The sequence below is a fragment of the Euphorbia lathyris genome, chromosome 8 (genome assembly GCF_963576675.1).
Source record: "Euphorbia lathyris chromosome 8, ddEupLath1.1, whole genome shotgun sequence".
Classification (NCBI taxonomy): domain Eukaryota; kingdom Viridiplantae; phylum Streptophyta; class Magnoliopsida; order Malpighiales; family Euphorbiaceae; genus Euphorbia; species Euphorbia lathyris.
Window position 1 is genome coordinate 77,353,869 of NC_088917.1, and position 13,599 is coordinate 77,367,467.

The 13,599-nt window shown below is 38.3% G+C and overlaps 1 protein-coding gene across 1 annotated transcript; it reads right to left on the minus strand.

The window, feature by feature from the left end:
- Positions 1-1,038: 1,038 nt before the first annotated feature.
- LOC136204005 (uncharacterized) lies at positions 1,039-4,409 on the minus strand. The gene is made up of 5 exons (XM_065995208.1): positions 4,301-4,409; positions 3,675-4,247; positions 2,310-3,115; positions 1,500-1,544; positions 1,039-1,265 (listed from the first exon to the last, which is right to left on the minus strand). The coding sequence occupies exons 1-4, from the start codon at positions 4,407-4,409 to the stop codon at positions 1,536-1,538; spliced, it is 1,497 nt and encodes a 498-aa protein (XP_065851280.1). The 3' UTR covers positions 1,039-1,265; positions 1,500-1,535.
- Positions 4,410-13,599: the final 9,190 nt, after the last annotated feature.

A 13,599-nucleotide genomic window follows, 5' to 3' on the forward strand; every position in this document is an offset into this window, starting at 1 on the left:
AAGGTTAATATATACCAATTTTTTAAAATGGCAAAACTGCCCTTGGACACATCATCGATTCTGACTCCGTTTGTGTCTCTTCCTCAATTCCGCAAACAGAGAAAAGTACAATCATTTATTTGCTAAAAAACAAAGCACAAGAATCTATCTGCAAAAAAGTGAAACTACAAGGCACTTATATGAAATTAATCCTATTTTTTTTTATCTAATTGCGCTTAAATAACTCATATTTTTATCTAATTGCATTCAATAACCTTATTACTTCAAATGTCCCATGAACTTTTTTAAAAGTTCTTAATTATTTGTCTATTTAATATTTTTTTACATATAACAACATTTTGACACATGGCAAACGTCTCCCATTTTTTCATCCAACAAATGCTATTGAGAAATAAAAGTTATTAAATGCAATTGGATTAATATATAATTTTGCCTCAAGGTTTTCTGATTAAAACAATTTTGCCCCTACATCAAGAAAACATCCAATTATTGCTTTCATTATTTCAAATTCCTTTAATAATACCCTAATCTAACTGACAATATGGCACAAAGACACGACACCTGACTTTCCACATCACCTCCACCTCAACTAAAGAAAACATCCAATTATTGCCTTCATTATTCAAATTCCTTTAATAATACCCTAATCTAACTGATAATATGGCACAAAGACACGACACCTGACTTTCCACATCACCTACACCTCCAACTAGAAAAATGACATCATTAATGATCTTTAGCGACAGAATTTTACGCCACAAATTTTATGATATGGAATTCTGAGTTTGCCACTCTCCGAATCTGTCGCCAAATTAAAGAGGACCATATCAACAGAATTACTCATAAAATTTGTCCCCTATTGTAATTCTGAGTTTGCCACCTTGAGCTTTACTTCCCTATTAGTGATTTATTTATTTTTATAGATAAATCTTGTGCCAATAATAATTATCGTCTAATAACTCAAATTTAAATCTCCAAAACTGTAAAATTATTTCAAAAAAGAGCATATAATATAAAAAAAATCAAATTTTGGTACATTTTTAAATTCAATAAATATTCTAAATGAATCCAAAAGGATATTACATATGTTTACTTCTAAAATTACAAGAGTTAAAAATTGATGGGCAAACTTCGTTAATATTCACAGCATCTCAATACCATTCGTTTTTCTATCTTTTATTTGGGAACCAGTGTCTGAATGCCTCTAAGTTTTTCAAATAAAACTGCAGTTTCTGCCTTACCCCTTCCTCTTACATCTCCCATCACTGATAGCAAAATGCAAAAAATACGAGAACATGAGACATTTTCAAACAACAAGACTTTACCGTACATTATTTGCATTACTGCAGCAGTAATAATTAAACTAGTCAGCAGTAATAATTGATAGATATCAATAAGATGATTGGATAAAAATAGAATTATATGTCTAAAACTAAAATGGGAAGTTCTAATATGATTGTAAATAAAATAGAGATATGAAATATGTGTAACAGAATTACTTGAAATACATCTCCTTTTCCTTTGTTGAGTTGAGCTCATTCAATCTTTTCATCAGCATGCCACACAAAACATATTTCACAATCAAACGACGTTTTTACAATTAACTAACTACATAATTTTCATTTACTAAATTAACACCATATCATAGTTTTTAAAGGCATGCCTTACACAAGGCTCAGATAGTGAGCCTTGACCGCACAAGGCGAGCCACAGTTTAAAAGGCTCTCGCACAAGGCGAGCCGCAGTGTAAAACAAATGGTTGATTAATCTCAACCACTAATTTAATTTAAATAAACTTAATTTTAACCCTCGATCTAAATAAGAATATAAGAGACGTAAATATAGAAAGACTAGAGAGGGATTAAGAGCAAACAAAAAATGCACACAGAAATAGAAGAAACTGCGACACAGTTAAGGGTTATAATAGCACTAGTTAGGTATTTAGATTAAGACGTGAAGCATGTGTTAATTCTCTATGAAGTATGAACTTAACGTGGTGTTTTTGACATTTAGTATTATGTTTTTATATGGTCATAATTTCTTTCTTGGTGTATGTTTTAACTAGTAATATGTTGATAAGGTATATATATATATATATATATATATTCTGCACCCCTTGTTCCTCAGGCGGGCACCTTTCGTTGTGTCTTGAGCCTAGGCTCCAGGATCCCTTAGTGCCTTTAACAAGTATGCACCATATACAAATTCTGCCCGGTAGGGAAAAAAAAACTCTATCTAAATTGCAAAACTCCTATGTTTTGATCAGTTCTGGTTTTTCTTTTAGGCTAATGAATTGAATGTGTACGTACCTTTTCCATATATAATGCTTGAATGGTGTTATTAAGGCTGCCTTCCCATTCCCAATTGGAATCAGAATTCCAAAATTCATATTTCTCGAACAGAATTTGAATATGGTTTCGCTGTTTTAACTTGGGTCTTTCTGTTTTAACTTTCCTTAGCTTTGGTGCGGTTGAAACTTGCTCAGCAAAAATCTTCATGTTGGGACATCCTGTAATCATCACTTCTTTCAACGATGGAAAATGAAAATCATAATTTCCTGAACAGAAGCTTGTGAGGCATGGAAAATCATCAAGTCCCAAATATTCTAGCTGACTGAACCGAATCTCGTATTCCACTCCGTCCGTTGCAATGGCTATAATTTCTTGCATCTTTTTGCAGTCCTTCACTTCCATTCTTCTGAGCTGCAGAAAACTCCTAACTGTTGAGGCAGTTATGAGATTTATCAATCCATCACATTTTGACACTTGTAAATTTGTCAAATTCTGAAATGAGACTAGAATCTTCAATCTGCTGCATTCAATTACTTCTAAATCTTCCAAATTCCGAAATATGGGAACTGATTGACAATCATCTTGGGCTAGATGCTTCAGCTTTGGTAGATTTGATAGCTTAAATTTTGTCAACAATGCAACTGAATCTGCATTTCTGCCCTTGAGAATGCTCAGTTCATGAATGTTTATTTCTTCGATTAGAGCATCACTAAGAGCAAGCTTCTCCGGTTTCGGAAAATGTTGAAGGAAATTGGACGTCAAAATTGCATAATCACCTTGGAAGCATGTTAACTCGAGGCCCTTCAGTCTCGATAGAACTCCGCCTTATTTTCGTCATAAAATCTATCCTTGAAGCTGTTCCATTATACTTCCAATTCTTCTAGTCCTGGAATTGCAATCTGGGAAAAACAAAATTACATGAAGGTATTCCATTCTTAATTTCACAATCAAACAACGTTTTGACAATTAGCCAACACAATATACAATTTCTCACCGGTGAAAAAAAACTTAAACATCTACTTTGTCTAAATTGCAATAGGGTTAAATGTAACAATATGAATTGCTCAATGATTGTTATTGATATGTAATTCGTATATATACAGAGTACAGTTTGCTGTGTAGTGAAAGACTACAGCTATCAGCTATAAATAAATAATATATACTCTAATACACCCCCGTAGTCGATTGATCTGGAGAAGATGCAATTAAAGTAAGACCGAGATCAAGGGTGCCTTGAATATACCTAAGAATCCGTTTGAGGGCAGCCATGTGAGATGTCTTGGGATCATGCATGAACAAATAGATCTGTAGGATCGTGATAGGCTGAGCCAGAAGAGATACTGAGCTTCTACTTGGTGTCGACAGGAGTGACAGCTGGATTACAGGATCCAAGTCCAGCTTTTTCAATGATTTCTGAAGCATATTTACGTTGAGATAGAAATAGGGAACCGGGTGAGTGAGTGACAGAAATCCCCAAGAAGTAGTGTAGCGGACCCAAGTCTTTCATTGCAAATTCGGATTTCAATTTTGAAAAAATCGAAGCTTGAAGCCTGTCAGAAAAGGTAACTAAGACAATATCATCCACGTATAAGAGAATATAACCTGTGTCTGTACCGTGTTGATAGACAAATAGGGAGTGATCAGATACACTGTTGGTGAATCCCATGGAAATGACAAATGTGGCAAATCGCTGGTACCAGGCCCTTGGGGCTTGCTTGAGTCCATACAATGATTTTTGAAGTAAACAGACATGGTCAGGATGCTTCGAATCACGGAATCCCAATGGTTGGTGCATGTATACTGTTTCACTGAGGTCTCCATGTAAGAAAACATTTTTGACATCTAATTGGCGAAGATTCCAATTTCTGGAAAGAGCAATACTAAGAACAGCTTGAATGATTGCCGGTTTGACCACAGGGCTAAATGTTTCACCACAGTCAATTCCAGACAAATGTCCTGATCCATTTCCCACTAGCCGTGCTTAATACCTTTCAAATGAGCCATCAGACTTGGTCTTGTGCCTGAAAATCCACCAACTACGAATACATTAGCATTTTTTGGACGGGGTACTAGTACCCACGTCTTATTTTCAATAAGAGCCTCAAACTCATCAGTCATGGCTTGTGTCCAATTTGGATCATGCAATGCAAGGGCTCGTGTTTTGGGGATATGGGATATGACAAGTGATGTAGAGGCGGATAGGTCGAGCATACGGCGGGGTTTGTGTATCCCGTGTTGTGCTCGTGTGGTCATAGTATGAGCGTTGGGATTCGGTATTGTGTTGGTTGGTGACTCGAAAGCAGTGGCTGTTCGGGATGAAGAAGGCGAGCTGCGGCTGTTTGTGGAAGTCGATTTTTGGATAACAGATGAGGGAGTAGGGTTCGATCGGGATTGGACGGACGTAGGAGACAATGGCATTTTGGAAGATGCAGGGGACGCAGGGGAGGACACAGGGGAAGACAATGACGACATAGGGGAAGATCACGACGACACAGGGGAGAACGACGACACGGGAGACACGGGGGACGACGACGCGGGAGACAGAGGGGATGATGGGATCGAAGGAGAAGACGAGGTCGTAGGAAAAAATAGGGACGAGGGGGGCGACGGGGATGACCCGCAGAGTTGGACGGCAGGAGTGTGAGGTAGCAGGCCATCGGCTGCTGTAGGGTGGTCAGGGACAGAACCGCGATTCGCCGATTGAGGTGAAAAGGGATATACTGATTCGTTAAACACTACATGGCGGGATATAACTATTTTATTTTTGGATGGATCATAGCACTTGTATCCTCTGTGATTAGTGGGATAACCGAGGAATACACATGGGTACGAACGAGCTTTTAGCTTATGACGGGACGGAGACGGAACAAGAGGAAAGCATAGGCATCCGAAGATACGGAGATGTGAATAAGTGGGGTCTTTTTGATACAAAATTTTAGTAAGAGATTGATAACCCAATATTTTGTGAGGGTAAATGTTCAGAAGATAAGTGGCTAGTTCAAGTGCATGGTGCCAAAAACTAAATGGAATGGATGCATGGTTCATATCCTCTGTGATTATTTTTGGATGGATCATAGCACTTGTATCCTCTGTGATTAGTGGGATAACCGATGAATACACACGGGTACGAACGAGCTTCTAGCTTATGACGGGACGGAGACGGAACAAGAGGAAAGCATAGGCATCCGAAGATACGGAGATGTGATTAAGTGGGGTCTTTTTCATACAAAATTTTAGTAGGACATTGATAACCCAATATTTTGTGAGGGTAAATGTTCAGAAGATAAGTGGCTAGTTCAAATGCATGGTGCCAAAAACTAAATACAATGGATGCATGGTTCATATCCTCTGTCATTATTTTTGGATGGATCATAGCACTTGAATCCTCTGTGATTAGTGGGATAACCGGTGGCTAGTTCAAGTGGATGGTGCCAAAAACTAAATGGAATGGATGCATGGTTCATGACAGTTCGAATGACATTATTAATAGTTCGAATTGTGCGTTCTGATTTTCCATTTTGAGGTGATGCGGACAGGAATAACGAAATTGCATCCCGTTAGTATGACAGAATTGACGAAAACAATTGTTATTGAATTCACCCTCATTGTCACATTGAAAAACTTTAATGTCCCGTTCAAATTGCGTGCGAACAAAGGAACAAAAAGTAAGAAACACAGAATAAACTTGGGATTTTTGGGCTAATGGAAAAGTCCATAAGAAATTTGTATAATTGTCAAGAAATAACACATAGTAACGATGACCACTGGAACTTAAAGTGGGAGATGTCCATATCTCACTATGAATTAAATCAAACGGCATACAAGCAAAATTATAAGAGGACTGAAATTGTAATTTTACTTGTTTTCCATTAACACAGGAAGAGCAAACAGAAACATCCTTAATCCTATTACAAGAAATAAAATTGTTATTCAGCAGGGCGTTCAAAATGGGAGGCTCTGGATGTCCTAAACGATTATGCCAACCATCAGAAGACAGTGCAGTAAAAACGGAATGAGAGGAAGGTGAGGTGAATGGATTGGATATGACTGGATAAAGGTCCCCCGTACTGTTACATCTCATGATACGTGTTCCCGTCTGTAAATCCTTCACAGAAAAACCCAACGGATCAAATTCTATAGAAACTTGGTTATCTTTAGTAAATTGACGAACATAAATAAGATTTTGAATGAGTTGAGGAGCATGCAAAACATTGTTTAATCTTAAAGGGTGATGTTTAGTGGCTAAAGATGCATTACCAGATCCACAATTAGGCACACAATGACCATTACCGACAATAATATTTCCATCGAGACTCGAATTGAAATAAGAAGTGAGTGTACCTTTGTGCGCTGTCATGTGAGATGTGGCTCCTGTGTCCATGTGCCATTGATCAGAAGGTGGTGTAATCGACATGTTGTGCATTACTTCTGCAATATCAGTTGGTGCATAAGACGGGGAGGCCATATGAAAATGTGCTTGCGGTATGGGAGGGCGAGGTCCGAGAATGCCAGATTGTGGTGGCTGCCGGCCTGATGTCGGATAAGGGCAAGGTGTAGTTGCCCATGGTTCCTGCGGCGCCCACGGGTAAGAATAGGCCCACGACGGGAAGGTGGCGGGGCGGTAACCTGATCGGGAGTGGTAGCGGTCTCCTCTTCCGCGGTTCTGTCGTCGACCGTATCTGCCGCCACGGTAGTATTGAGGTGCGCGGTGTTGCGCAGGCCGTGCCGGAGGAGAGTTCGACGGTTGTGCGGCGGAATCGACGGAAAAAGCGGTTAGGGCGACTGAGTCTGAAGACGGAACGTTTTTGCGGTTACGGGCTGTCTCTTAAAGGATTAGCATGGATCTGGCTTTGTGAAAGGGAGGGAGAGGTCCCCATGGCGGATCTGAGTTCCAATTGTATCATAGGCATCGGTTAAACTAGATATGAGTTGGAGAACGATTTGGTCGTTGGTAACAGGACAATCTACATTTGATAACTGATCGGAGAGGGATTTGAGGTGCTGACAATAAGAGGAGATATCAGAAAAATCGTCTAGTTTGGTTTTTGAGAATTCTTGTTGAAGGAAGAGAGCACGAGAGTGCCTGTTGTTTGAGAATATGTCTTGTAGGCGGTTCCAGACTGTGGCTGCGGTGGAATCGACTTCAATAACGGTGTGAAGCAGATCAATTGAAATAGTACTGTAAATCCATTGGAGGACCACAACATCAATATGAGACCAGAGTTCAGGGTTTTTGATTTGTGGAGAGTTGGCGGAAGGGTTTGTGGGTGATGGAGGAATGATGTGGTCAAGGACTTGGAAGACTTTGGCATGGAGTTTGAACAAGGCGGCCCAGGTTGGGTGGTAACCTTTTTCAATGTGCAGGGTGATTTTGATGAAGGTTGAGATATTTGATACTGTGAGGGAGGGATGAGTGGTAGAATTTGTTTCGTTAGTGGGTGAATCGGTGTTGGAATTTTCGGTGTTAGGGGTGTTTGTGTTTGAGGTGGCCGATGTATTGGTCATGGCGGCGGCTTAGGGTTTCAGCGGCGGTGAAGGAGGTAGGAGGAGAGAGAGAGGTCGGATGGAGAGAGAGAGAGAGAGAGAGGTAGACTAGGTTTTGGTCTCAGATACCATGTAACAATATGAATTGCTCAGTGATTGTTATTGATATGTAATTCGTGTATATACAGAGTACAGTTTGCTATGTAGTGAAAGACTAATCCTATATTCTAGGCTAGAAATAGGGAACTAAGCTGTGTGAAATATACAGATAAAATATCAGCTATAAATAAATAATATATACTCTAATATTAAATACGAAGGTCACTGAACTTTTATGGTTGTCTCAAAATGGTTACTCAAGGTCAATTTGTTTGAGTAAAATGGGCATGTCGGCGATTTGATTTGAGTGTGGCCAATGTGGAAACCACGTCATATTTCCAACGTCTTTTTTTGCTTTTGAAGTCGTCAGAGTAACTTAATTGAGATAAAATTCAAAATTGGATGATTTATTGAGATAAATTGAAATTGAGTGGTCATTTTGAGACAACCATGAATGAAACTTCAGTGATCAATGGTGCATTTAACCCAATTGCAATACTAATTAGTTTTGATCAGTTCTAGTTTTGCTTATAGGCAAACGATTTTAATCTCTACCTACCTTTTCCATGAATAATGCTTGAGAGGTGTTATTAAGGCTGCCTACCCCTTCCTCTTCCAGTTCCCGTTCATGTTCCTCGTGTCTTCGTGTTTTAACTTTCCATAGCTTTGGTTAGTAGGAACTTGCTTAGCAGAAATCTTCATTTTGGGACATCCTGTAACCATCACTTCTCTCAAACATGGAAAATGAAAAGCATAATTCCCTGAGCAGAAGCTTGTGAGGCATGGCAAATCATCGAGTCCTAAGTACTCTATATTCCACTCGCATACTTTGCAATGGCTACAATTTCTTGCATCATTTTGCAATCCTTCAAATTCATTCTTTTGAGCTGCACAAGACTCTCCTAGCTGTTGAAGTAGTAATGAGATTCATCAACCCATCACACTTTAACACTTCTAAATTTGTTAAATTTTGAAATGCCACAGTGGAAGGCACTAGAATCTCCAATCTGTTGCATTCAACTACTTCCAAATCTTCGAGATTCTGAAGCAAGGGGACTAGATCAGAATCATCATGGACTAGATACTTGAGCTTTGCCATATTTGATAGATTTAATTTTGTCAACAATGCATCTTTGCTCTTGAGAAAGCTCAGTTCTTGAAGGTTTATTTCTTCAATTAAAGCATCACTTAAACCAAGCTTCTCCAGTTTAGGAAAATGTTGAAGGAAATTAGATGGCAAAATTGCATATTCTTCACCTTGGAAGCCTGTTAACTCAATGCACTTCACTCTGTGTATGAATTGAAGTTGATTGTCGTCATACAATATACTCTTCAAGCTGTTCATTCTACTTTCAATTCTTTCAGTCTTGGAATTGCAATCTGGGAAAACAAAAGACAAAAATATATTTAAGTAACTGTTTGCAAAATGGAATACAACCTATTATAAGGTCAGATTAAAATTGTGTCTAATGACAGAATTTGGGAAATACCCGCTTAAGTTAGTTAAGTCAGATTACCCACTTAACCTATACACAGAATATCATGAAATACTAACAAACATACATTGATATGATATATATAGATATCCTATGTTTTAAAAGTTGTCATATTAATTATCTTTTTTTATTTCTCTTATATTAATATGGTAAAAGTCATGCTAATAAACATAATTTGAACATATAATTAGATTAAATTGTGCTCTATACTAACCTCATGGCTGAAATGAATAAGATTGTGGTCTTCTTTGCCTTCTCTATCTGTAACACATTGGTCCAATACCATGTAGATATTGTCCGCTCTGGCCCAATTCCAACACATTGGGCCTCACGGCTTTAAAACGCGTTTGCATGTATTGGATTCACATCTTACTAATAAGCCCCAATCACTTCCTCTCCATTTCCGATGTGGGATTCAGTTCATTCTTGCGCCCATCGCCATCCCTTAGGGCCGCTCCTTGCTCAGGCCTTCTAACCCCGGCGCCACCCTCTCCGGACCGGGTCGTTACAGGCCCACCAGCTTCCGCTTGGTTCGTCCCCGAACCACACATCGTACGTGGAGAGTCGGCTCTGATACCAATTGTAACACCCTGGTCCAATACCATGTAGATATTGTCCGCTCTGGCCCAATTCCAACACATTGGGCCTCACGGCTTTAAAACGCGTCTACATGGTATTGGACGAGGGTGTTATACTATCTTCCTTGGTCAATCTTGAAATTAATGATTTGATATTTAGACATTTTCTTATGCTAATCTTCTTCAATGATGGACATTCCAAATAACCACTTCCTGAATAAATACTCGAAAACTTTGGCAAACATTCCACATCGATATATTCCAGTACACCAAGTATAACTTGATTACATCCTCTACTTCCTCTTCCTTTATTATTGTTTCCATCACCTCACAGTCTTTCACCTCTATCCATTGGAGTTGAAAGAGGCATGAAGCCATGGACCAAGTAAATGCATATTCCAACCTGCTACAATTGTCTATTTTCAGCACTTCCAGTTTGCTGAAGTCCAAAATGCCCCCTAGGAGCCTTGTTGCATAATTGACTCAACATGGCTAGATCAGTAAGGTGTATTTCATTTAATTGTGATAGCAGTCCAACCTATCTACCTTCAGTAGATAGCTATTCCAAGTCAAAAACAACTTGTACTGACTCACAGTTGCTTACAGTAATCTTTGTCAACCTGTTCAAAAAGTGTAGTTGATTGGCTAATATAGCTTTTGAACAAATTGCATTTTTCACCACTTCTTCAAAATGTCCACAAACCTTAATTTCAATACCAAGATATAACATTATTACTAATTAAGGGAAGCAAGAATACAAAAATCATAGTTGAGATGCTATAGTGGCATTACGATTTCCTTCCCACTGTTGTTCATCTTCACATTGTACTCCTCTTAGTTTTGGTGTGCTCAATTCTCCGAGACAAAAAAAAACTTCATTCTAGAGCACTCAACAACAACAACAACAACAAAGTCTTACTCCCGAAATGATTCGGGGTCGATTAACATGAACCATCGTATAAAACCGTGAAATCAAGTCCTGTCAGCGGCACAAATTCTCGCCCTCCACTACCATATTTTCCTCAATCCCTAATAAACTCATATCACTCTCGATCAACCTCCTCCAAGTTTGCTTAGGTCTTCCCCTACCCCTCACCACTACATCCCTTTGCCACTCTTCGGTCCTCCTAACCGGCGCATCAAGCGCTCTACGTCTCACATGGCCAAACCACCTTAGTCGGTTTTCCCTCATTGGACATTTATTTCTTCTAACAATGGGAAACTAAAGTCGTAATTGCCAGAGCAAAAGCTGTTTAGTCTATCTAAACGATCAAGGTTCAAACACTTCAGCTTCTTGAAAATAATCTTATCATGCTCTTTGCAATCTGCTTAATTTCTTCCATCATATCACAATGGTATATGCTTAATTTCATGAGCTGCACCATAGTTTTGGCTGTTGATGCCGTTACCAAGTTTGTCATCTTACTACAACATGACACGTTTAGAGTTATCAGATTTTGGAAAGAAAATGAGGATGGTGCTATATTTATCAGATCATCACACCAATAACATCCAAAGTCTGAAGATACTGAAGGATGGGATTGAGTAATAGTGGATACAGAACAAATAAAGGCACAAAAAGGGCTTATAAAAGAGTTGATAGTATTAGTGGACATTTTATTAAAAGGAAAACTAATAGGATAGTCACGAATACATATTAAAGAATAAGAAAACACAGATTATGCATATATGCATGCCTAGGACTGTGAGTTACATTTTATCATACAGATTTCCAGTTTCAGCTTTTAATAAGATGTAACAAGATACAGGTAACATATGCATATTACATTTTATCAAGAGACTGTAAGTTCAATTGAAGAATGAACTTGAAATTCATTTCACTTCACTATAATATTTAATCATGGCAAGTTTAAGTACAGGTAAAATATGCTAAATATTCAAAAGTATATTATATGCAAAAAGAAAAAAAAAATGAAAATAGTTACAGGTTGAAATCATAATCAGAGTGTATCAGATACTTCATATCATAGAGTATACTACAACAAACAATCAAGAGCTATGTTGAATAGACCTTTATGCCATTGTATTTTTTGCTTCTCCAGAGTTCATCATCAGGCTTTTAGAACTTCAACAACTTTTCTATTTTGCATTGATAGTCTATCCAGGGCACTCGTTGACTCATCCAGCAGTAACACCTTTCAAAGATGCAGAACAAATTACATGAGTAGCAGAAATCAGAGAGTTCATATTCTTACAATTCAAAATTGCAATATTATCAACAAGCTCTACCTCTGGTTCATTAGCCAAAGTCCTAGCAAGTGCAACCCTTTGATAATTCACTACCATTCTTCTTGTGAAATGAAGGATCAAGTTCTGCCAGGGTAAGGAACTTCTGATCCTCATTCTGGTGAGTTTCTTCCTTCTGAATTGCAGTCCATATGTTATATTATCTGGAACTGTCATTGAAGAGATGAAATCCGCAATCAATGAACTAAGAAGCATAAACGTCCCTAGAAACTAGGTAGCATGTATCTAGTCATGACAATTACGCTAGAATTACTGCTGGAGGAGCCGCATTTCCTATTCTACCTCTGTCTAATAAAAAAAAAATATAACATGAGTGTTGATCAACAGAAGCTATAATGCCTATGAACAAATTAACTAATTTAACCAAAATTAATAAACAAGATAAACAAAACCCTAACCTAATTGAGAGGAAGAGAGAGAGGAGGGGACTGACGGAAATGGTGCTGCTCAAAGTCGTCGGAGCTCATGCTTGGAAGGGTGGCTGGCCAAATTTGAGGAGGATAAAGAGCGAAGTGGACGACGGTGGACGGACCAGAGCTTTAAGAGGTATTTCTTTTATACAGTTATGGATAAAATAATTAATTTATTTATTTTAGCACTAAATAATTTATTTTTGAATCAGATAACTAATTTATTATTATTATTATTTTAATATTCAATAAAGAGAATCCAATTACAAATCATTTAAAAGAAAATCAGGAGTTCAATAACCAAGGCATACATTTTGACATAGAATAAAAAGCTCTAGCAAGTTCTATGTTATAAGCCCTTGATGAATACCCCTCCTTGGGGAGATTAGACCCACCCTTCTATCATTGACGAGGAACGTGTATTCGACTGATGTAACACACATCATCACCCAAGAGATCTACCATGCCTAAAAACACATAGTGTGGAGCATATGCTCTAAGAAGTCTTAACTAACCATGTCGTATGCTTTACTTTACTGATGTCTAATTTCAAAGCAACCTCATCTCGCTTACCCCTTGTTTTCCGCTTCATGAAATGAATAATTTCTAAGGCACGAAGAACATTATTTGTAATACACCTACCGGGCACAAAAGCTGTTGAGCTTCAGAGGTCAAAGAATCCAAAACTCCCTTAAGGCGATTCGCAAGTACTTTGGCAACAATCTTATAAGCAACATTTCACAATAATATGGGCTGAAGATCACGCATGGAGCTCGGGTTGGAGCACTTAGGAATGAGTACAATATTCGTTTCATTCAGAGAACTAGGGAAAGCACCTGAAATCAGCCACCTCACAAGCTTCAAACAAATCCTTCCCAACCGTAGACCAGAAATTTTGATAGAAAGTACGGTTGTAGCCATCCGGACCCAAAGTTTTATTTGGATGCATTTGGAATACTGCAGCTTTGAACTC